We start from the raw sequence: 20,673 nt of genomic DNA, 5'->3' as shown, positions 1-20,673 counted from the left end.
AAAAGCTGAAGCCACAGACTGGCAAACTGATTTACAAAAGGGCTGTGCCAGTTGCATGCCCACCAGCTGGCCCGTTTCCCAACAGCCTTGCCTAATAGCATTCCTCCCCAGCTGTGCTCACTCTATAGAGAACTAGCATGTCTTTGCCGTGGTTTTGATTTGCATTCATTTAACTATTGAGGCCGAACATTTCTCAGTAAGTCTATTAACCAAATCGGTTTCCTCTTCGGTGACATGTCTGCATGCTTCGTTCATTTCGCCTGGGAGGTCTCAGTGTTTCTCTTATCAATTCCTGGAGTACTTTGCTACATTTCCTGTAAATATTTTTCCTATGGCTGGCCTTTATATTTTGTAACCAATTTTCCTTCCCCTTCCAGAGTTGATAAATGTCCACTTCTATTTTTTTTTTTAATAAAGGATTAACTTCTTTAAAACATATTTAAGTTCTTGAATCCCCCTGGATTCCAATCCTCCTCACTTGACTGGCGGACAGGGTGAGGAATGGACCTGGCCTCCTGCCGGCTCCTGGCTCAGCCTGGAGGCTGGAGGCTGCAGACAGGAGGCCCCGCGGTGTTGGGTTTAATCTGCTTCTCTAGCCACCGGACTCTCTTGGGTCCTCTGAGTCCAGCTCTCTCTGGCATCCTCACCTTCTGATCACATTTTAACATTTTAACTTTTGTTGCTTGTTTGATTTCAAGGCAGAGTTGCATTTGGCTTCCGGGCCGTGTCGGGGGGGGGGGGGGGGGCAGAGAAAACTGAGAAAGGTGCCTGAGAGGAAGCCGCTGGGGAGAGTCCGAACCACCTCTGAGAGGGGGTGGCTGGTCACCAGGTGCCTGGAGAAATGTGGGGCTGGACGTTTTGAAACACTTCCCACAGCCTGTGGTCAGACATATTCTCCTCCACACCCTAAGCTGAGGACTGAGTGGCTCCCCTCGCTGGTCCCCATTACTGGAACAGTGTCGGGCATCAAATGTGCTCAAAAAACACTTCTGGCCCCGGCTGGTTTGGCTCAGTGGACAGAGCGGCGACCTGCGGACTCAAGGGTCCCAGGTTCGATTCCCGCCAAGGGCACATGCCCGGGTTGTGGGTTCGATCCCCAGTGGGGGGGTGTGCAGGAGGCAGCCGATCAATGATTCTCCCTCATCATTGATGTTTCTATCTCTCTCTCCCTCTCCCTTCCTCTCTGAAATCAATAAAAATATATATTTTTAAAAATACGCTGGAAGGAACACATGAAGGAACGAATGCGCCTGGAATCCTCCCTCCCACCCCCTGCGCTCCCTCGTCCCCTGCAGCCCAGCAGGGAGCCCCGCTCGTCCAGACCCCCCACCGTGAGCTCCAGGGGCACTGCGGGGGGGGGGGGGGGGCAGAGGCGGCGCGGGCCGCGGGGAGCAGAGGAGGCGGCCCCGCCCTCGCACCCCGCCCCACCCGCCGCAGTGTCGCCGGCGTCCACCGGAGGCCTGAGCTGCGCTGACCCGAGCGCCCGCCGAGGCCACGGCGGCAGCGGGGTGGGGGCCCCCCACTGTCTCCTGCGGCGGCACCACAGCGCACCCCATCCACACGTGTCCCTGGCGCCGGCGGGAAACGAAGGCGGTGCTCGGCCCACCCCCCAGAGCCCCCACCGCAGGCCCAGCGGGGAGCGCGGACCCTGCCCCGGGCTTCGCCCCCACCCTGACCCCGCGGCCCGGGCGGGGACTGGCCACCCCGGCTCCGACCCCGGCTCTGACGTCAGCCCCAGGTGCCCAAAACTTCCTCCTCGAGCTGCTTCCTGCGCCTCGGCCACACGTCCTGGAGCCCGGCTGGCCGGCCGGCGGGCCGCACCCCAGGGAGGGACGTAGGGGATGGTCATCCCGCGGCCCGGCCTTCCCGGAACCAGCTTCCGCCCCGCCCGCCAGAACCCGCGGGTTCCAGGAAGCCTCCAACCCCCACCCGGTCCCCGGTCGTCGGGAGAGGAGGGTGCAGTCCCGCGAATGCGAGCTGGGGCCACCCTGGGGTGTGTTTGGGACAACACGTTTGGGTGGGCGCTTCTGGGACCCAGTTTCCTGGGATGAGGAGCCCATGAGAGGCACTGGGATCAGGTGGGGACACCCCAACCACACCTGGACTCCTTCCCCCGCTGTTCCTTGTTGCAAAAGTACAGGTGACCTGGACTTCTCCCTGCCAACCCCACACACACATTAATGTAAGCCCCAGCCTGGACTCCGGCTCACTGATGCCTGGTACATAGTAGGTGCTCAATAAATATGAATGAATGAACAAATGACTGAATGACACAGGGAAATTCTCCCGGGTGGATTGCAGTCAGCTTGCCTGTGTGAGACCTGTGGTCAGTTCAGGGTGGCAGGCAGAAAACCCAGGCCACAAGTGCCCAAATGAGACAGGTGCACCCTTACTCCAGGACCCTAAGGTGTTAGGGTGAGGGGTTTGGCCTTTTGGGATTCAGGGGGTTCAGGGCCAGGTCATGGAGGAGTTGAGGTTCTGGAGTGCCTCCTTCCCTCCAATAGGAGCTGGGCAGGCTGGGCCAACAGGTTGGGTGGCATAGCCAAGCTGACACTCACCTCCAGCATAAAACCCCACTTCATGGAGGCCAGTACCTCACACTAGTGCTCTCGGAGATCCCGCCACTGCTGTCCCCGACCCGGCGCCCCAGCCAGGCCTGAGATCATGAGGCAGCCGCCAGCTGTGGCCCTGCTCCTGCTGCTGCTGCTTCGCTTTGGTGAGTCCTGGGTGTTGCAGGAAGTCTTTCCTCCCCTCCTAGAGGGGTCTCCTCTGCCCTGCCTGGAGCTCTAGCTAAGCCCACTCCCTGGCCAGGCCTGGGGCTGCAGCACATGGCCCCCTCCCCTGCTCCAATGGTGGGGCCTCCCAGGCAGGTGGGAAAGTCCAGATGTCCCACCTGGGGCAGTGAAGAGGGGAAGGTCGGATGGGGGTGTAGGCACAGGCCCAAGAGGCAGCGACATGGGCAGGGCCTTTGCTCCCCTCCCCCCACTTGTGTCCCGCACTCACTGGCCAAGCTCTGGGCTTGTTGCCTCTGCTTCTTCTCATCTGGCCTCTCCCTATCCTGCATATGAAGACACAGGCTGCATGAATACAGGACCTGAACTCAGGGCCCCTGGGTTCCAAATCCCTGAATGGCCATCAGCTGGGCCCCCAGAGGGCGGAGCTGCTGCCTGAGCCTGGGAGCCCCAGGAAGCTGGTGGGGATTCAGTGGGGAGCCAGGGAAGAGTGAGGGCCAGGGATGCAGGCTCCTACTCCCACCTGAGAGGAAGGGTATGGGCTTGGGTCAGCAGGTGCCAGCCAGGGAGCCCCACCTGCCAGGCCCTTCCTGGTGGGGCGGGCTGCTCTCTACCAGGGAAATCTTCCCGCATTCCGGGGCCGGCCTGGCCAGTCCAGCCACCACCTCACTTCCCTGTCCTCACATCACCTCCCAGGGCCGGGCTGGGTCATACTAGGCCACAACTTGGCCATGGCTCCAGGCATCCCACCAGGGTGGCACTTCGGTATGGAGGGCCAGCCTCCCTTGACCCCCCCAGGCCTCCACTCTGGCCTCCTGGCATAAGAATAACCATATTCTTTGAGGGAGCCCAACTCTGTCAGGCGGTGTTAACACAGCGATGGCTCCTGCCGGGTTGAGTAATCAAGGTCGATGCCAGTAGAAACAGAGGCCTGCATTTGACTCACAAACAGCTGTAACCAGAGACCTGACTTCAACACCCTCCTCACCCCCACCTCTAACTCTTCCTCCTGGGGCTGCCATCCCCACCAGCCAAGCCCCCACCAGCTGCAGGAGCATGGGGGCCCTGGACCCAGACAAGGGGCCTGACCCCATGGCCAGTTCACCCAGCCCCTGACAGGACCCCCACCCTGCAGAGCCCAGGTCTCCACCCCTTCCTGGTCAGCCCAGCCCCCGTAGCCACCCTCCTTCTGTCCCCCTATATTCCCTGGGCTCAAGCCCCTGGATGTGGGCCTTCAAGGAGCTCCTGGGCCAATAGGTGAGGTGAGCAAGCCTACCTCCAGGGGAGCAGGTGGGCAGAGCTCTGTGAGGCCTGGAGGGAAGACTGAGAGTTCAGGAGAGGCAGCCAGGCTTCCCAAATGCCAGTGCAAGCAAGAGAGCCGCCCAGAGGAGGTGGCATTGCTTCTATGCCTCAATCTGGATTAGGACCTGTAGGATTTGGAGCTATAGAGACCAGAAGTAAAAGGCCTCCAGGAAGGGATGTGTTGTGAGCAAACCTTCAGAAGCCAGAGGATTCAGTGGGAATGAGAAGCAGAGTTGCATTAGGTTGGGGTGAGGAAGTCTGCAAAGCCTCAAAGGGGTCCTGCCAGGCCCCCGGCATGCGCACTTGATCCTGGGAGTGGACCCTGGATCCATCTGCATGGACGGGAAGGGGGATGGCTATGGGGAGAACCAGGACAAAGCCCTGAAAAATTCCCACAGGGAGGAAACAAGCCTGTGAGTACATTAGTGCTGGTGGGTGGATGGGGCTCGGGGGGTAGGAGTGCACTGGAGCATCATGTGCAAGCGGAAGCTTCAGGCCTTAGAACAGTGGTTCTCAACCTTGGCTGCACATTAGAATCACCTGGGAATCTTTTTAAAATCCTGATTTCTGGGCCTCATCCTCTGGAAATTCTGTTTCTTTGTTACTAATGTGGTGGCCCCACCCCATAACAAAGAAACAGAATTTCCGGAGGATGAGGCCCAGAAATCAGGATTTTAAAAAGATTCCCAGGTGAGTCTAATGTGCAGCTGAGGTTGAGAACCACTGCCTTAGAAAGAGCTGGGGGTCAGGTGTTATGAATCTAACTAAATTATATGGTGCTAAGATGAGGGAGCTCCAGGGAGCAGCCGTCCCAGGGGATATTTGCATTTTCAAAGGGCACCTTGCAACACAAATCCATGAGCAGAATGTCCAGGACAGACTTCCTGTTTCATTCACTGGACCAGGCTGGTCTCACTCTTGCCCTGGCACTTCTGCTTGGTACCCTTTCTACTTTGAAGAATGGTCAGTCCCGCCTGTACCTTCTCACCCCCACATGTCTATCTCCTCTTCTTGCCACATCCATAGCTCTCCCCACCTCCTGCTCACTGCATCATCCAACCCCAACACCTCGGCACTGGGGAGTGCACGCCTTGGATTTGGAGTCTGGCTGGAAGACTGGGGGTCCCACAAAAAGAACACAGGGTCCTCCTTGGGCACCCCGTGGAGGTGCGCAGCTCAGCCCTGTGCTTCCCACCCCAGGGGTCCCTCACCTCCATGGGGCTGGTTACCATTCTGATTAGAGTGAGGACAGGTTCAGTAGCAGCTTTCCCACCCTCCATGCCCTGAAAGAAGTTGAGACACAGGAGAAATTCTGGGGGCTGAGGTGAGGCGGGGCTGTCCTGAGCCACTCACCCCAGCTCTGGTCAGATTTGTCCCCAGTGAACCAGATATGCTGGGGGAGGCTCTCTCTCTCTCTCTCTCTCTCTCTCTCTCTCTCTCTCTCTCTCTCTCTCTCCAGGCAGGTATTTCCACATTGTTGCTGGCAGTGGATGAGGCTATTGCCCAGGCTGGTGTCTCAAGGCTGGGGTTGACGTTCCTGTAAAGGCCTAGCAGCAGGCCCTGTGTCTGTGTCCAGAGATGTGAGGGGCAGTGGGTCCTGGGGAGATGGGTCCCAAGCACAGCTCTACCTCATTCCTCTACCTGTCCCCCCACCTCCCCCATCTCAGGGTGCCATGGCCCAGCAGAGGGTCTTGGGCTCCACCTGCAGGGCATGCTAAAATGCCTGAGTGAAGGGTCAGCTCTTGGGAATCTGGAATCTTGGGAAGACTAACCCGCAATGACCGCTGACTGGCTTCTCTGTATTCCCCTGAGACTAGAGAGAGCCGTGGGCTGGGCTGTAGCCTTGGGATTGAAGTTAGATTGGAGACATGCTCCTTGGAACAGACTGTGAGAACGTCCAGACCTCTGAAATGCAAAGGCCGCTCTCAGGGACTCTTCCTTTATCCCAGCTCAAGGCTGTCCAAGGTGGGAAATGCAGACCCCACAGCATCAGGCCTTAAGGCTGGATCCTCCCTAGTGCTTCCAGACGAGGATGTGTGTGGGGTGTGGAGGAAGAGACCTCTTCAGGAACTAGAGGAGCCATCCTGCCCTAAGCAGGAGAGTCAAACCGTGACATGGCCCCCTCATTGGAATCTTCTGATTAGCTCCCTGTATGGCAAGGAGTCTGTCTGCCCTTGCAGATAAGCTCTGGCCCATAGGCCTGGGCCTGTAGACCTTGAATGAGGGTCTGCGGGGTAAGTTGAAGGCCCCTGGCCTCTCCTGCTGGGTCCCTTTGTGGACTGTCCTGAGTCCTCAGGGGGCTGGGTATGGAGCAAAGGAGGGTCACACTGACCAGCAGTGGGGAAAGGAGGAGAGAAACTGTTCTGGCAAAGTTGGGTGATGACCCCCTCTTTTCTCCCTTTCAGGGACTCAGATGACCAAAGCATTGAACGGTAAGCAGCAAGACCTTTGGGTGGGGGGACAGGAGTAGGCTTGAGAGCAGCAAGACTGGCCAGAGGCTCTCACACTCACCCAGAAGGAGACCCAGAATAAATTGGAAGGGCAGGGCACAGGGAATCCCAAAGTAAGGAAAAGTAGTGGCTCAATGGAATTGGAGCCCAGACAGGAAGAAGGTCTGTACATTGCAGATGGCACAAGAGGGCCATTGAGGCATGAAGCATGGAGATGGGGCAGGAAAAAGTGACAGGAAAGAAGCAAAGGATAGAACCTGAAGATCATTCTTCTGTAACAATAACAGACTCCCTTGGGGTCACCCACCCTGGGTGAGACCCTCCCAACATACACTGTGCTTCCAGGAGCCACTGTGTCAGGTCATGGGGTCAGATCTCTACATGTGTTACCTCAACCCTCCTCATGGTGTCACCATCTCATGAGTGAGGTGTTTGAGGCCATGGGGGTGGGGTCCTTTCCCAAAGCTTAGAAGGATATGCCTGTGTCAGAGGCTGACCTGATGCCCAGGTCTCTGACTTGCCCAACGTCCCCAAGCAGATCAGGGACAGGGAGGCCCCAGGATTGAGCAGAAAGTGGAAGCTGGAATGTGGGGTTGGGGTAGGTAATCAGCTGATGGAACCAACCCCCAGTGAGTGCTGCCCTGGTTGTGTTCCCCTAGTCTGCGGGCGCCCGAGGATGCTGAACCGGATGGTGGGTGGGCAGGATGCCTTGGAGGGCGAGTGGCCATGGCAGGTCAGCATCCAGCGAAATGGAAGCCACTTCTGTGGGGGCAGCCTCATCACAGATCGGTGGGTCCTCACCGCGGCGCACTGCTTCTCCAAGTAAGTCTCCCTCCCCCCCCCCCCCGCCACCCCCCCCCCACACTCTCCCTCACTATCAACTGCCTATGTCCACTCTGCCTCTCTCCACACCAGGGGCACCGCTGACAGAGCCCCATGCCCCTCCAGGTTTCAGCACCTTGGACAGTGTCTACCGCCTGTCCAGCACTGACCCACCTTTCTGGCCAGTCCTCCCTTCGAGACTAACTTCCAGGTTCAATCTCTGCTTCCCAGCCTTTGCTCCCTGCACCCCAGTCGGGGTGCTGGTCTCACCAGTGATGTGCTTGGCCAGGACTGGGGCCCTGTCCCTACAAGTGCTGGCAGGCTCCTCCCATGACCCGGCCCTGGCCCTGGCCCTGGCCCTGATCCCCCCTCACACACCTCAGATCCCTTTCCTGGCTGCGACTCTGGTTACAGATGAGCCCAAGGACTGGAGTAGATTGTCTCTTCCTCCTCCTCACCCTAAGATCACCCATGTCATTCCTGACCAAAGGGCCAGGCTATACATCCCTGCTATTACACTGTGAAATCACCTGGTCCCTGACCTTCGGGGTTTCCCAAGCACCTCAGCTCTTGCCTCATCACAGCTCTGCATCTTAAATTCAGCAATGCAGGTTCAGAGGGAGTAGTTCACTTGCCCAAGGCTCATGGGAAGGGCTGGGCCCAACCCCCAGTTGACTGGCCCCCAGCTATTCCCTTGCAGGCAGTCAACTCCTTCACCCCTCATGGCAAGCCTTTTACTGTCCTCATTTCACAACCAAGGAAACTGAGTCACAGAGAACTTTATAGGTGAATTGCTCAAGGTCACCCAGCTGGCCAGGGGTGGACCTGGAAATTAAAATTAGAATTTAAAGCTGCTTTAGCTCATACATCCTTAACCACCTCACCCGGATGTGTGTCCCCCTGGAGATTACTTTTCTGTGCAGAGATGTCAGGCACTGGACCTGGATAGCAGGAGGAAGGTGTCTGGCAGCAGAGGAACAAACTAACTACAGTGGGGCCTTGACTTACGAGTTTAATTCGTTCCGAGACCGAGCTCATTAACTCAAATTACTCTATCAACTCAATGCAAAAAATCAGCCGAGAGACAGCTGGTATCTCAAAAAACTCGTTAGTCGGGACACTCGTAAGTCAAGGCCCCACTGTACTCCCTTTCCCTTCTCCATCTAACCTGCAGCCATTCCCCCTTTGAAACCTCAGAGGGGCTGCCTCACACCAGCTCTCTGCTCTTTCCCACCAGCACCTCTGAAACATCCTTGTACCGGGTCCTGCTGGGGGCGCGGCAGCTGGTGAAGCCAGGACCACATGCCACGTATTCACGCGTGAAGCGGGTGGAAAGCAACCCCCTATACCAGGGCATGGCCTCCAGTGCCGATGTGGCCCTGGTGGAGTTGGAGGCACCTGTGACCTTCACCAATTATATCCTCCCCGTGTGCATGCCTGACCCCTCGATCATCTTTGAGTCGGGCATGGAATGCTGGGCCACCGGCTGGGGCAGCCCCAGTGAGCAAGGTAATGCCGCACGTTCGGGACAGAATGGGGGACATGCCATAGAGAAGGTCCCAGGCAGGTTGGGGGCCACTCTGAACCAACAATCTTTTTCTGTTGATATTGGTACACATGATCTCTACTCAAGTGGGTGAAGCTGGTATGGGGAAGGGGCAGCAGGTGCAGGAGGAGCCATGGGAAAGTGGGGAGACGACAGACAGAACCCAGCCTGGTGCATGAATAAGGGAGGGAGGAATTCTGTTTCACAAAGCCCTAAGCGAGAAGAAGTCTAAACCCAAGCACAAAATAGGGAGGGACAGAGCTGTGGTTCTCAAGAACTGCCCACTGAGTTGAGGCTGTTTGCCCCTCCCCAGACCGCCTGCCTAACCCTCGAATCCTCCAGAAACTCGCTGTGCCCATCATTGACACGCCCAAGTGCAACCTACTCTACAGCAAAGACGCGGAGTCCGGCTTCCAGCTGAAAACCATCAAGGACGACATGCTGTGTGCTGGCTTCGCTGAGGGCAAGAAGGACGCCTGCAAGGTAGGGGCTGGGATTGGCTGTGATGGGGCTGAGCCCTGCTCCCCAGGCCTAGGTCAAGGTGAGAGCCAGCCCAGCCCGAGGAGGCCCACGAGGTGGGTCCAGTGTCCAGACCACAGCTGTGTAGTCAGCCGAGAAAAGCAGGTCTGCAGTGGGACTCAGGAAAATACAATTTCAACACACCCCTCTGAGCAGGTGGACTGGAGATCTAGAGAAACGGGCAACCCAGGCCAAAAAAGGGCCAGCCACTGGGTGAGGGGAGCTGGGCAGGGACATTCCTAGGGTGGGGAGGTGAGGGACAATGGGAGGAAAGCAGGTGCGTGTGCTTGTGTACCTGTGGGCCCTCAGGCCCGTGTGGCTTCTGACGGTACCTCTGCTTTCCCTGCAGGGTGACTCAGGAGGCCCCCTGGTGTGCCTGGTGGACCAGCTGTGGCTACAGGCTGGAGTGATCAGCTGGGGTGAGGGCTGTGCCCGCCGGAACCGCCCAGGTGTCTACATCCGGGTTACCTCCCATTATAACTGGATCCATCGGATCATCCCGGAACTGCAGTTTCGGCATGCCAGGTCGGGCGGCCAGAAGCGGGGGCCCTGGGTCCAGCAGCCCCGCGCTCAAAACTTTGCACCCTGCCTGGCAGCCCACACTGTCCTCCTGGTCCTCATGGCCCTACTCACCTGCTTCTGAGCCCTGCTCAGGCAGGTAGGCGAGTGTAGCCGCCGGAGCCCACATGTACATTTGTAAATAGCTGTTTCTCTCTTCTTTCAAATGCCTGTTATTTTTATTTATGTTCACCCTCCAATAAAAACCTAACCTCAGTTCCAGCTGCCAGGTATGGGCCCTTCGGGCAAGAGGGGAGTGGAGGGGCACCTGATGCGGAGGTGCACTGAGGAGTGTGAGTTGGGGGCAACACCGGGTGGGGGTGTGTGGAGGGCAAGGCTCCCAGTGAGAAGGGAGCTGCGGCAGGCCCACTGGAGGCTGGCTCACTGGAGCCCAGGTCCTCAGTGTCCCGTGACACCTGCTCCCAAGATCCCCTCACAGGCAGCTTCCCTGCTCCCACCCCGCCTGCCTCATCGTCCTTGCCAACAGCCACCCTCACCGTTAAGTGCTGCCCCAGGGCACCCTGGGCTGGACACTAGGGGCAGCGACCAAACCCGCAGAAAGAATGGGGGCCCGGCAGAGGGGCCTGAAGGAAGAGGGCTTTGTGGGACATGGGGGAATCACAGCCCCCACTTTCTATGTCTGAATCACCCCAGGACTTTCTTCAAATAACATCAGGGGTGATGCCCCCACAACCATGCTTTCCTACTCCAGTGGGGAGTAAGCAGGGGCCCCTCCAGGGACTCCCTGTTTCCCAGGTTCCCCTTGACCCCCAGCTCCTTTTCCTCCACCTCTCCTTCAGCCTCCACCTCCCCCCTGCTGAGTCCAAAGCTGCAGGGAGGAGGCTGGATTTGGAGCCATATTCAATGGGAGACTCAGGGGGCCCTCAGATGTGCCTGGTGGGCCAGTTGTGGCTACAAGCTGGGGTGGTCAGCTGGGGTGAGGGCTGTGCCTGCCGGAACCGCCCAGGCGTCTACATCCGGGTTACCTCCCATTATGACTGGATCCGTCGGATCATCCCGGAACTGCAGTTTCAGCAGGCCAGGTCGGGCGGCCAGAAGACCTGCCCCTCCTTCTCAGTGCACCCTGCTGCAGCTTGTCAGTACCAGGAATCCAGCACAAATCGGTCTCTGGAGCTCTGGCCCACAGGGTGCTCAGGCCCTGCCATGATGGCATGTTTCCCATGGGGCAACGTTAGGTTCGCAGGCTGGTTCAAACAGGTCCACAGCAGGCCTCTTCTGTGGCCATGGTCAGCTCTCCCCCACATGTAGACTGACTCTCAAAAGGTACCTGGGCTGCCCTGGCCGGCTTGGCTCAGTGGATAGAGCGTCAGCCTGTGGACTGAAGGGTCCCAGGTTCGATTCCGGCCAAGGGCACATGCCTGGGTTGTGGGCTCGATCCCCAGTGGGGGACTTGCAGGAGGCAGCCCTGATTAAAGATGTTTCTCTTTCATAGATGTTTCTATCTCTCTATCCCTCTCCCTTTCTCTCTCTCTCAAAATCAATAAAAAACATTTTTTTTTTAAAAAAAGGTACCTGGGCTTACCTGCCATGCTTAGCAATAATGAACTGGATGAGACTCCTAGGAAGGCCTTGCACACACATACAACCACATACCCATGCACACACTCCCTAGCACACCACATACACATTCATGTAGATATGTGTGCACACCCATGCCTTCACTCACAGGTGTTCACATTCATGCACACATGCTTACTAGTACATAACATGCACACACCCATGCACACAGAAACACCCACACATATGCAAGCCCATGCACACACCTGTGTATACACAGGCGGAGCTTCCCACCTGGTGCCATGAAGAAAGCAGGCCTGTCTGTTTATGGAATGCATGAATAAGAACTTAGCAAGCACCTGCTGTGAACTGTGCCTGGGGGCAGAGTGGGAACAAATACTTAATTCCTCTGTGTTCCACTTTGCCGGGCACATCCCTGCCTGCAGGCAGGAAGGACCAGAAGGTGCAACTGGCAGAGGCTCATGGTGGCCCTGGAGTGAAGGGTCTGGCCTCTCCCTATCCTGCATATGAAGACCCACTCCCCTGCTGGCTGGTCTATGGCCCTCTGGGGACTGGGCTGTCTGCTACACTCCTCTAGACCAGAGATGGGCTCTCAGTCCCTCAGGGGCCAGCAGGTACACCAAGGCCCAGGCTATGGGTATCCTGAGGGCAGCCGTAGGAACAAGTTCTGGGTCATCCTGGCTGGGACCAGGGTCGGGCCTGGGTCCCGCAGCCTTGGAGAAAGGCCTGGCTGACCCCCCAGCCCCTGTTCTGGAGGTATTAAAAAGCTTCATGCCGAGAGCCGAGGATGGGAGAAGAGCCGAGTGTCTGAGCAGCACTCCCAGCTTCCTCTCTTCTCCTCTCTGCACCTCGCTCTCACGGCCTGCCCGCCCTGCCCTCCTGCTGCCTGCTCGCCCCCCAGAGCAACTTCCACCATGTCCACCTCGGCGAGTTCCCACTGAACAAAGGCATCAAGCAGATGTACGTGTCCCTGCCTCAGGGAGATAAAGTCCAAGCTGTGTACATCTGGATTGACGGTACTGGAGAAGGACTGCGATGCAAGACCCGGACCCTGGACAGCGAGCCCAAGGGTATAGAAGAGTTGCCCGAGTGGAATTTTGGTGGCTCTAGTACTATGCAGTCTGAAGGCTCCAACAGTGACATGTATCTCGTTCCTGCTGCCATATTTCAGGACCCTTTCCGCAAGGACCCCAACAAGCTGGTGTTCTGTGAAGTCGTAAAGTACAACCGCAAACCTGCAGAGACCAATTTAATTTAAGATATACCTGCAAACGGATAATGGACATGATGAGCAATCAGCATCCCTGGTTTGGAATGGAGCAGGAATATACTCTCATGAGCACTACTGCGGCGTGGGAGCAGACAGAGCCTACAGCAGGGATACTGTGAGGCTCACTACCGGGCCTGCTTGTACACTGGCATCAAGATCGCAGGGACAAATGCCGAGGCCGTGCCCGCTCGGTGGGAATTCCAGATAGGACTCCGTGAAGGAATCGACATGGGAGAGCATCTCTGAGTGGCCTGTTTCATCTTGCACCGAGCGTGTGAAGACTTTGGAGTGATAGCAACCTTTGATCCCAAGGCCATTCCTGGAAACTGGGATGGTGCAGACGGCCACACCGACTTCAGCACCAAGGCCATGCGAGAGAACGGTCTGAAGTACAGAGGAGTCCATCGAGAGGCTGAGCAGGCGGCACCAGTACCATATCCGAGCCTACGAGCCCCAGGGGGGCCGGGACAATGCCCGGCGGCTAACTGGATCCAATGAAACCTCCAACATCAATGACTTCTCCGCCGGCGTGGCCAACCTTAGCGCCAGCATCGCATTCCCCGGGCTGTGGGCCAGGAGAAGGGTACTTTGAAGACCGGCACCCCTCTGCCAACTGTGACCCCTTCGCAGTGACAGAAGCCCTCATCCACACGTGTCTTCTCAACAAAACTGGCGATGAGCCCGTCCAGTACAAAAACTAAGTGGACTAGACTTGCAGCCGTCCAACTCCTTCCAATCACTTCTTCATCCCGCTCCCACTCTCGCCCCTCAATTGTCATAACAAATGTAACTCACAGGGCAGAATATAAAAATCTTTTTTTATTCCTCGTGCCCAGTTAATATCTCTTGCTTTCTTTGGCCAGGTTAGAGGGGTCAAGTGCTTAGTCTCTTCACACACACACACACACACACACACACACACACACACTCACCCTTCTCCCCCCCCCCCCATCACTGAAGCTTTCTAGTGTGTTAGTGGGGAGGGGGGGAGGGGAAACATAACCACTGCTTCAGTTAATCAGGTGTTTGTCCTACAGGCGTAGCTATCTGGACAGTGAGCACAGTATTTGTGAAGGGAGGGGAGGACCTTCTTCTTCTTTGAGGAGCTGAGGGGGTAGGAGTGCTGGGAGTGCTCTGTGGTTAGGTAGATACTCCCTTTTGTGGGGAAGTTCCATTTCTTAAAAGGTTATAACCAGCTTTCTTCTTTTTTTAAATTGATTTCAAAGAGGAAGAGAGAGATAGAAACATCAATGATGAGAGAGAATCATTGATCGGCTGCCTCCTTCACGCCCCCTACTGGGGATGGAGCCTGCAACCTGGGCATGTGCCCTTGACCAGAATCGAACCTGGGATCCTTCAGTCCACAGGCCAACGCTCTAGCCACTGAGCTAGAGCATAACCAGCTTTCTAATTAAAGTGAGAATTAGGAAAGGTGGGGGCAGCAGGCAGGAAGATGCCCTCTTACCTGCCAACTGTGACCCCTTTGCAGTGACCTGCTTCCCTGGCCTGGGGCTGAGTGCCCTCACTGGAAGGTAAGCTCAGCATAAAGGGACAGAATGGGTAGCCCTACCTTCGAAGAAAAAGTTCTCATTGCTTGGTCCTCCGTTTATAACACAAATCAGAGTATTGTTTTTGTATTTAAATGAGAAAAAATTATATATATGGGTGTGTGGATATGTGTGCTTTTTCTAAAGGAGAAAAACCGTTCTGGTCACTGGGAGCCAAATTTGAGGCGAGGAGCCTGGTTAGAAATAAGGCCCTCCTTTTGAGGGGGGGTGAGGGTGACGGTGCTTGAAAAGTTGGCTGTTAGGGGCTCTTATACCCTCACTACCATTTAAGGGTTTCTCTGTGCCCTGCCTGCCCTTCTGGACATGGTCGGCTAACAGGAGCAAACAGCCGCAGTCACCGAGCCCCCTGGCTTTGGTTTATAAAGACACATGTATGCACAGGGGTTTAGAAATATGAGTTGGCTGGTCTACTTGAGCATGTATGTTACTGGCAAGGGGGTATTGGGTTATTTTCTAGGGAACTAGCATGTCACTAAAACAAGCCTTTTGATGTATTAAAAAAATTTTTTAAGCAAAACCAATTTAGATTTTAATCATATTTGCAGGAATTTGAAGTCTCTGTTTTACAGAATTGCTGGTTTGCTTCCAGTCTCCTTCCTGTCTGCTCTTAGAGGGGAGGGGGACAGCACTGGGGCTAAACACTTGTAATTTTGTATCCTGGTGTCTGTTCTGAGTGTGAAATATTCCTTTCCACTTATTAAGATTCTGAGGAATTATTTTTTCTTTTATAATAAAAAAACAAACCCCACCTTCAAAAAAAGCTTCATGCCTAACTGGTGTGGCTCAGTGGTTGAGCATTGACCTATGAAACAGGAGGTCACGGTTCAATTCCCATCAGGGCACATGCCCGGGTTTTGGACTCGATCCCCAGCAGGGGTGTGCAGGAGGCAGCCGATCAATGAATCTCTCTCATCATTGACGTTTCTCTCTCTCCCTCCCTCTCCCATCATCTCTGAAATCAATAAAAACATATTTTTTTTAAAAAGGGACGCTTCAGGCCTGTGATTGGAGATTGGTGGTCTCTGGGGGAAAGCTCCCTGCAGCCTCTGTGGGAGGCCAGAAGGAAGCCTTACTGCCTGGAGATGGGTGAAGAGCAGGCTCCTCTCAGAGGACTTGCCACCCTGTCTCTGCCTCCTCCAGCCTGCTGTCCCAGCTTTCTTTGTGGCCTGGAGTCCCCCATGAACACTCCCTCCTGATCTACTACAGGGCAGGCGTCTGGTCAGGTTCTGTGGGGCCAATGAGGAGGGGCACAGATGGCAGGGCAGCCTAGCCTCCAGTGGCACCACGCCCAGTTGGGCTGGGAGGGTGAGTCTGGGGTCCCAGGTGGGGCCCCTGATGCAGCCAAGGTGGTGGCCAGCACATGACCTTGGACACAGTTCCCCCATCCCTGGGCTCCCCCAACACTGTCCCCGCCCAGACCCAGAGCAGATGCTCGACCAGCGGGCTGTGGAGAGGAAGGGCAAATACTCTTGGAGAGACCAGGAGATTAAAAGGGAAAGCAGATGTATTTCATGCCTTTCACAGTTCACAGCACACTTAGTACTGTGAACGGAGGTTAAGGAAAGACATGCCCCCATCTGTCACCAGTCCCCTTGCCCACCCTTGGCAGGGGTGTGGCTCTGACACAACTTTCCACTGTCTCCAAGCAGAACCTCAGGAGCCAGCTGCCAGGCGGGGTGTGGCAGGACCAGGTCTAGGTCAGTAGCAGGAAGAACACTTTGGAGAACCTTCTAGCCTCAAGGACCAGAGGTCAGCCATGGCTCTGATGTAGCAGGATGCCTGACTGTGCCTCGAGCAGAGCCCTAGGTCTGTGCACCACCAAGAGCTCAGGTGCTCAGGAGGCATGGAGCAGGGGACAACAAGAAGGGGTGTAAATCAAAGCCCCTAAAGCCAGAGACTCACCTCTTTCCACCCGGGGGTTGTGCATGTGTCAGAGTTTCAGTCTGTCTCAGGGAAGCACAGCTCGCTCCGAAGGTGCTGAAGTGGAGCAGCTTCCGCTGAAGGCGCACCTGGGCCTCAGCGCCCGCAGGCCTGCCACAGGCTCCGTGGGACTAACAGATTCCCTACAGGCTGACTCTTCATTGCCCCTATAGGGCTCAGTGACCGGTGGGTAACAGGGCACCCACCAGCTACTGCCACCAGCTCAGGGCAAGACGAAAGATGCCAGAAGCACCTGTTGGGTGGACACAAGTAAACACAGGGGAGAGGAGGGGCAAAGCAAGGGGTCAAGGGTTGGTGCCCTGCCCCTGTGCAGAGCCGTGGAAGGTTCCAGACATGGGCTCTGCAGGAGGCCCAGCAGCTGGGGATCCTCGAAGGGAGCCTGCACACACCAAGCACCCGCCTTCCCCTCCTGTCCTGTCCTCTGGCTTCCTGGAGCTACAGGGCTGGTGGCCCCGAGGCTGCCCCGAAAGCTGTCACTTGCCCCTCCTCACACACCCCCATGGCAGGCAGGCTATGCTTGGGGGATGAGGACCGAGGGGCAGGGCTCCCTCATCAACCTCAGGACCCAGATTAGATGGCTATTTCCTTTCCAGTCCTTGGCTAAACAGAAGACAATCTGAGGACTGTGACAGGGACACCGATATACTCTGGAACCTCTCCCAAGTACCCGCCTGGCAGAGGGAACTAGAGGCATGTGCAGGTTTTCTGTTGACATCAGGGAGCTGGGTGATGCCAAGTTTAGTCTGTTCAGAAAGCAAACTCCTCAGAGCAGAACTTGGAGTCCTTTGCCATGTGCCCGGGCTGTACACGGAGCTATGGACGAGCCCAGCCCCCAGGCAGGCAGTTCCTACCCCCAGCCTGGGCAGGCAGAACAGGTCCCCACCCAGCCTGGCCAGGGGCCCCACACCTGGAAACAAGACAGACACTCCCGAGAGGCTGGAGGTGTGGATTGCCGGAGACTCCAAAACCTGATGATCGAGGACATCCTAGCCAGCCTCAGCGAGCCAGAGCTCTCCAGGGGACACAGGAACAGGAATTTCCCTAAAGCGTGGAGAGCATCTCAGGAGCTATCACACAGCGGCCACCAGTGGGAGCCAGAGCGACTGCGGGGAGGGTGGCATCGGGGGTGGGAGGCTCGCAGTGCCCAAGGACGTGAAGGAATCTGAAGCTGGTGTTTCTGGCCAGAGTAAGAGACAAGACAGGTGGGCACACTAAACTTGATGAGGCATCAGTGCTTTAAAATAAGTCACTCAAAGATGATCTTGTCCCCCGACATGTGCTGCACTCACCCCCTAGCCAATCCCCAGGCTGGTCAGTAACAGACAGGTGGACGGCCCAGCTCCTCCCTGGCCACTAACCATGCCCAGTGTCGCCAAGAGCTTTTCCATGCATTTTAAGATATTAACAGTTGCTCTGCTCATTCATAAATACACAATTTTATTTGCTATTTTCAGGGGAAACTTAGGCATTAAACTGTCAGCTGATAAAATACGGATACCTAAAAAAGTATAAAAGTATAAATATCCCCTTAGAATAAATTTTAGTGAATTAGGTCTTACTATCTTTAAATTAAAAAAAAAAAGCCTATCTAGAATGTCAAGGTCACAAATTAAACAACAATAAGCGGCCAGCAGTGCCCCACAGGTATACCCTGAAGCCCACAAAGGCCGCCCTCCTCCCAAGGCTCCATGAGGAAAACGGGTCACCAGGGGCTAAATAGGCCCTATAGAAAGGTTGCTATAAATGGTTGAAGCCAAACATTTAACAACATACAACAGACCTTACAAAAAGGAGTAGGTAAGTCCTAGGTGCTGGAGAACTTGGTTAATCAGGTTATTTATTGGCAAAGAAGAAGAGGGCACAGGTGAGATGCCTCCGGAAGCATTGAAACTAGACGTGCCAGACTCTGCCGGCATGTCAGCAGCCCCGGTGTCAGTGTGCACAGCTCCCGGGGGAAGCCGTAGGTCAGGAAGCAGAGAGCTGCTTGTCCGAGCCAGGTCCCCCAGACTCTAACAGTTTCCACGACCAGCTCAGAAAGGTCTGTTCTCAAAGCGTGTGGACAGCAGGTTTTAAAGGAATCCTAGTAGTTCCAATGTCATGTAAGGTGGGCAGAGCCCATGTGTGGAGTCTCAAACATCCCAGAAATATCAGAGAGAACTGCATAGTTATACAAAGAAAATGAAAGAGCCGGCAAGAAAGAGAAATATGTGTGATGCGCTGTAAACATCCAATTTTCAACGTGACCCGGAGTTTCAGCTCCGGAAGCCAGGTGGACAGGCCTCCCGCCTGACCTCCATCCCAGGCGAGACAAAGGCACTGACGAGCGCCAGCTCCTCCAAGAGCCCATGGGTGGGAGGAACAAAATTTCTACCTCCCTTTAAAGGACTTAACAGATCAATCCAAAATGCAGCAACACTTTTAGGCATTTCTAAAAAGTAAAAACATTGGGAAGTCTATCCACACTGGAAATAAGAGATGCAAAGGTCTCTTGCCTGGAAAATACAAGTGAAGAAGACTTGACTGTTCCAGGCCAGGTCAGGCCAGGGGAACATGGCTCTGAAGGAGGCCCAGCCTTAGGGTGGGGGTCCAGGAAGTAGTGAACATACAGAGGCCGCCTCTGTCAAAAGCTGCCCAAGGCTGTGAGAACCAGTCACACCTGGGCATGACTCTGACCCGAGAACCAGGGCCTGGTGCGGTGGGGTGACCAGCGGACACCCAGAGCCTGGGGCCACAGCACTGTGACCACTTCCTACCAGCAAGGCCCAGGCTCCGTTACAGACTGTTTATGTAGCACCAAGAACGCTGTCCTCTAAATGATCTTCGGTGATTAAAGGGGTCGGTCAGGAGCATCCTTCCTCGGGCCTGTGTGGCACTTGGAAAAACCGAGCGAAGGCTCCCATAGCAACGCCCGCCTGGCCGGCACACCTCCTCCTAGTGGGGGATGCCCGGACTTGGACAGCTGGTCACGTCTCTCACCACCCACCTCAGAGGCAAAAAAGGATTCACACCCAGATCTCTATAGAAAATTGTCAAAAGCAGGTTTCTTCTCACAGCCAAGCTTCCTCGACATGGCGGTTCATTTCATCTTGGGAAAAGTAAAACGTTTCATCAGCTGTCAACATTGTGCTCCTCACATCCTTGAACCTCGTTCTTGCAAAATCTGAAAATGCCAAATGCAGAGAATGAGGACTTGGGTTTTGCACAGGGAGGTGGGAACACGCAGCCCTGGAACCAAGTGCCCTGCTTCAGGAAGTGGAGCCCACAGACCCCAATCAGCCTACAGACGGCTCGGCTCAGGGGCCGGAGGAAGCCAGTACCACAGCTAAGGTCTGAGAATAGGCTGGGGCTCAGCCCAGCTGACCCTCGATGTAGGGGCCTGGCTTGCATACCTCCTGGCCTACACGAGGGGCTGGCCCCTCCAACTCTCTCAACCCTCCATCCCAACCTGACATCAGAAAGGCACGCTCCCGCCTCCACCAGGTGCCTCCCTGGGCTTCCTCCAGGAGCTGAGGGACACAGGCATGGCTGGAGGGGGGACAGCTCCTTAGCAGGCCCCATGGACTGCCAACAGCCGCCTCTCTCCCTCCCACTCTTCCTTGGCATTTCAGGGCCGGAGCAGCCGTCCACCCCACCCAGCCCTTCCCTCACCACTGGGATCAATTGTGCATCCCATCCACTTCCAAATCGGGCTGGGGAGCTCCTCAAGGCCTGGAGCCACCTGGGGACACACCTGTGCACTGGCAAATGCCTATGGAGTTGAACCCCACACCGGTGGAGGAGCTGGAACCACCCTGTGTCCCCTAGGTGGGGGCTTCAGGGCTGGCAAATATTGTTTCCATACATCAAGTATGGCTGCTAAGCATCAGGTAACCAGGACAGATAGGCCACAAGTCCCAGCCTAGCCCAGCCTAGCCAAGGCCAATGCTGTAAGATGACCCTCCCTGGGATCGCATCAGCAGTGTAAGAGCGAGCCGCCCAGGGCATTCTGCACTTGAATTTCAGAGCTGAGAGATATGGCTTCGAGGACACTGTGTGCTTCTGAGCCCTGGGGCCCAGGCACAACACGGGGATATGCCCTGGGAGGGAGCCAGTTCTGCTTGTGCCAGGCCCAGACCCACACGGATGCTCTGGCCAGAGTGAGGTTCACTGCCCCCCAGCAAGACCCTGTAGGGAAGAGGCAAAATCCTCAGGCTCACACTGAGTGTCTGCTGGCCCCCAACTCACCAGCCAGGGCACCGCCCCTAGTAGGCACAGTCCCTCAGTCATCTAGGCTCATCTGAATGACTCAAGAAAGGGCACAAATTCTTGGGAGTTGCTCCAGCTGTCTCATACCCCTCCACCCCTGCTGGTCCACAGGTCTGGGCCCCCTGAGTCTGAGAGCTCTGGGGCTGCAGACAGCCCATGCAAGGCACACCTTCCGCTGTGC

General features: G+C 56.0%; 2 protein-coding genes and 1 pseudogene across 8 annotated transcripts in view; 2 read left to right on the top strand and 1 right to left on the bottom strand.

Annotated features, from left to right (window-relative positions):
* Nucleotides 1–2,563: 2,563 nt before the first annotated feature.
* On the top strand, nt 2,564–10,146 carry PRSS27 (serine protease 27). Of its 6 annotated transcripts, none has more exons than XM_023764462.1 (7): nt 2,569–2,716; nt 5,061–5,201; nt 6,440–6,466; nt 7,144–7,306; nt 8,481–8,815; nt 9,166–9,393; nt 9,721–9,863. In XM_023764462.1, exons 1-7 carry the CDS (start codon nt 2,665–2,667, stop codon nt 9,723–9,725), a joined length of 951 nt encoding a protein of 316 aa, XP_023620230.1. In that variant the 5' UTR covers nt 2,569–2,664; the 3' UTR covers nt 9,726–9,863. The 6 variants fall into 6 exon arrangements, with proteins under 6 accessions (XP_023620229.1, XP_023620230.1, XP_023620227.1 ...); XM_023764459.1 differs by having other exon boundaries at nt 2,571–2,716; nt 8,523–8,815; nt 9,166–9,335; nt 9,721–10,146; XM_023764458.1 differs by having other exon boundaries at nt 2,571–2,716; nt 9,166–9,335; nt 9,721–10,146.
* A 1,244-nt stretch (nt 10,147–11,390) lies between these two features.
* On the top strand, nt 11,391–13,569 carry LOC102432884 (annotated as a pseudogene).
* Nucleotides 13,570–17,666: 4,097 nt separating this feature from the next.
* Nucleotides 17,667–20,673, bottom strand: part of KCTD5 (potassium channel tetramerization domain containing 5) — a 33,877-nt gene continuing 30,870 nt past the window's right edge. For both annotated transcript variants that reach the window (XM_006100936.3, XM_006100937.3), the window contains one exon: nt 17,667–19,407. Coding sequence is in view for 1 of the 2 variants with exons in the window: in XM_006100937.3 (XP_006100999.1) it covers nt 19,378–19,407 (30 nt within the window). In the remaining variant the exon portion in view is untranslated. The remainder of the gene's footprint in view (nt 19,408–20,673) is intronic.

The sequence above is a fragment of the Myotis lucifugus genome, unplaced genomic scaffold (assembly GCF_000147115.1).
Source record: "Myotis lucifugus unplaced genomic scaffold, Myoluc2.0 scaffold_332, whole genome shotgun sequence".
Taxonomy (NCBI): domain Eukaryota; kingdom Metazoa; phylum Chordata; class Mammalia; order Chiroptera; family Vespertilionidae; genus Myotis; species Myotis lucifugus.
Note: the sequence above shows the minus strand (reverse complement) of the source record. Positions and strands in the feature narration are given on the sequence as shown.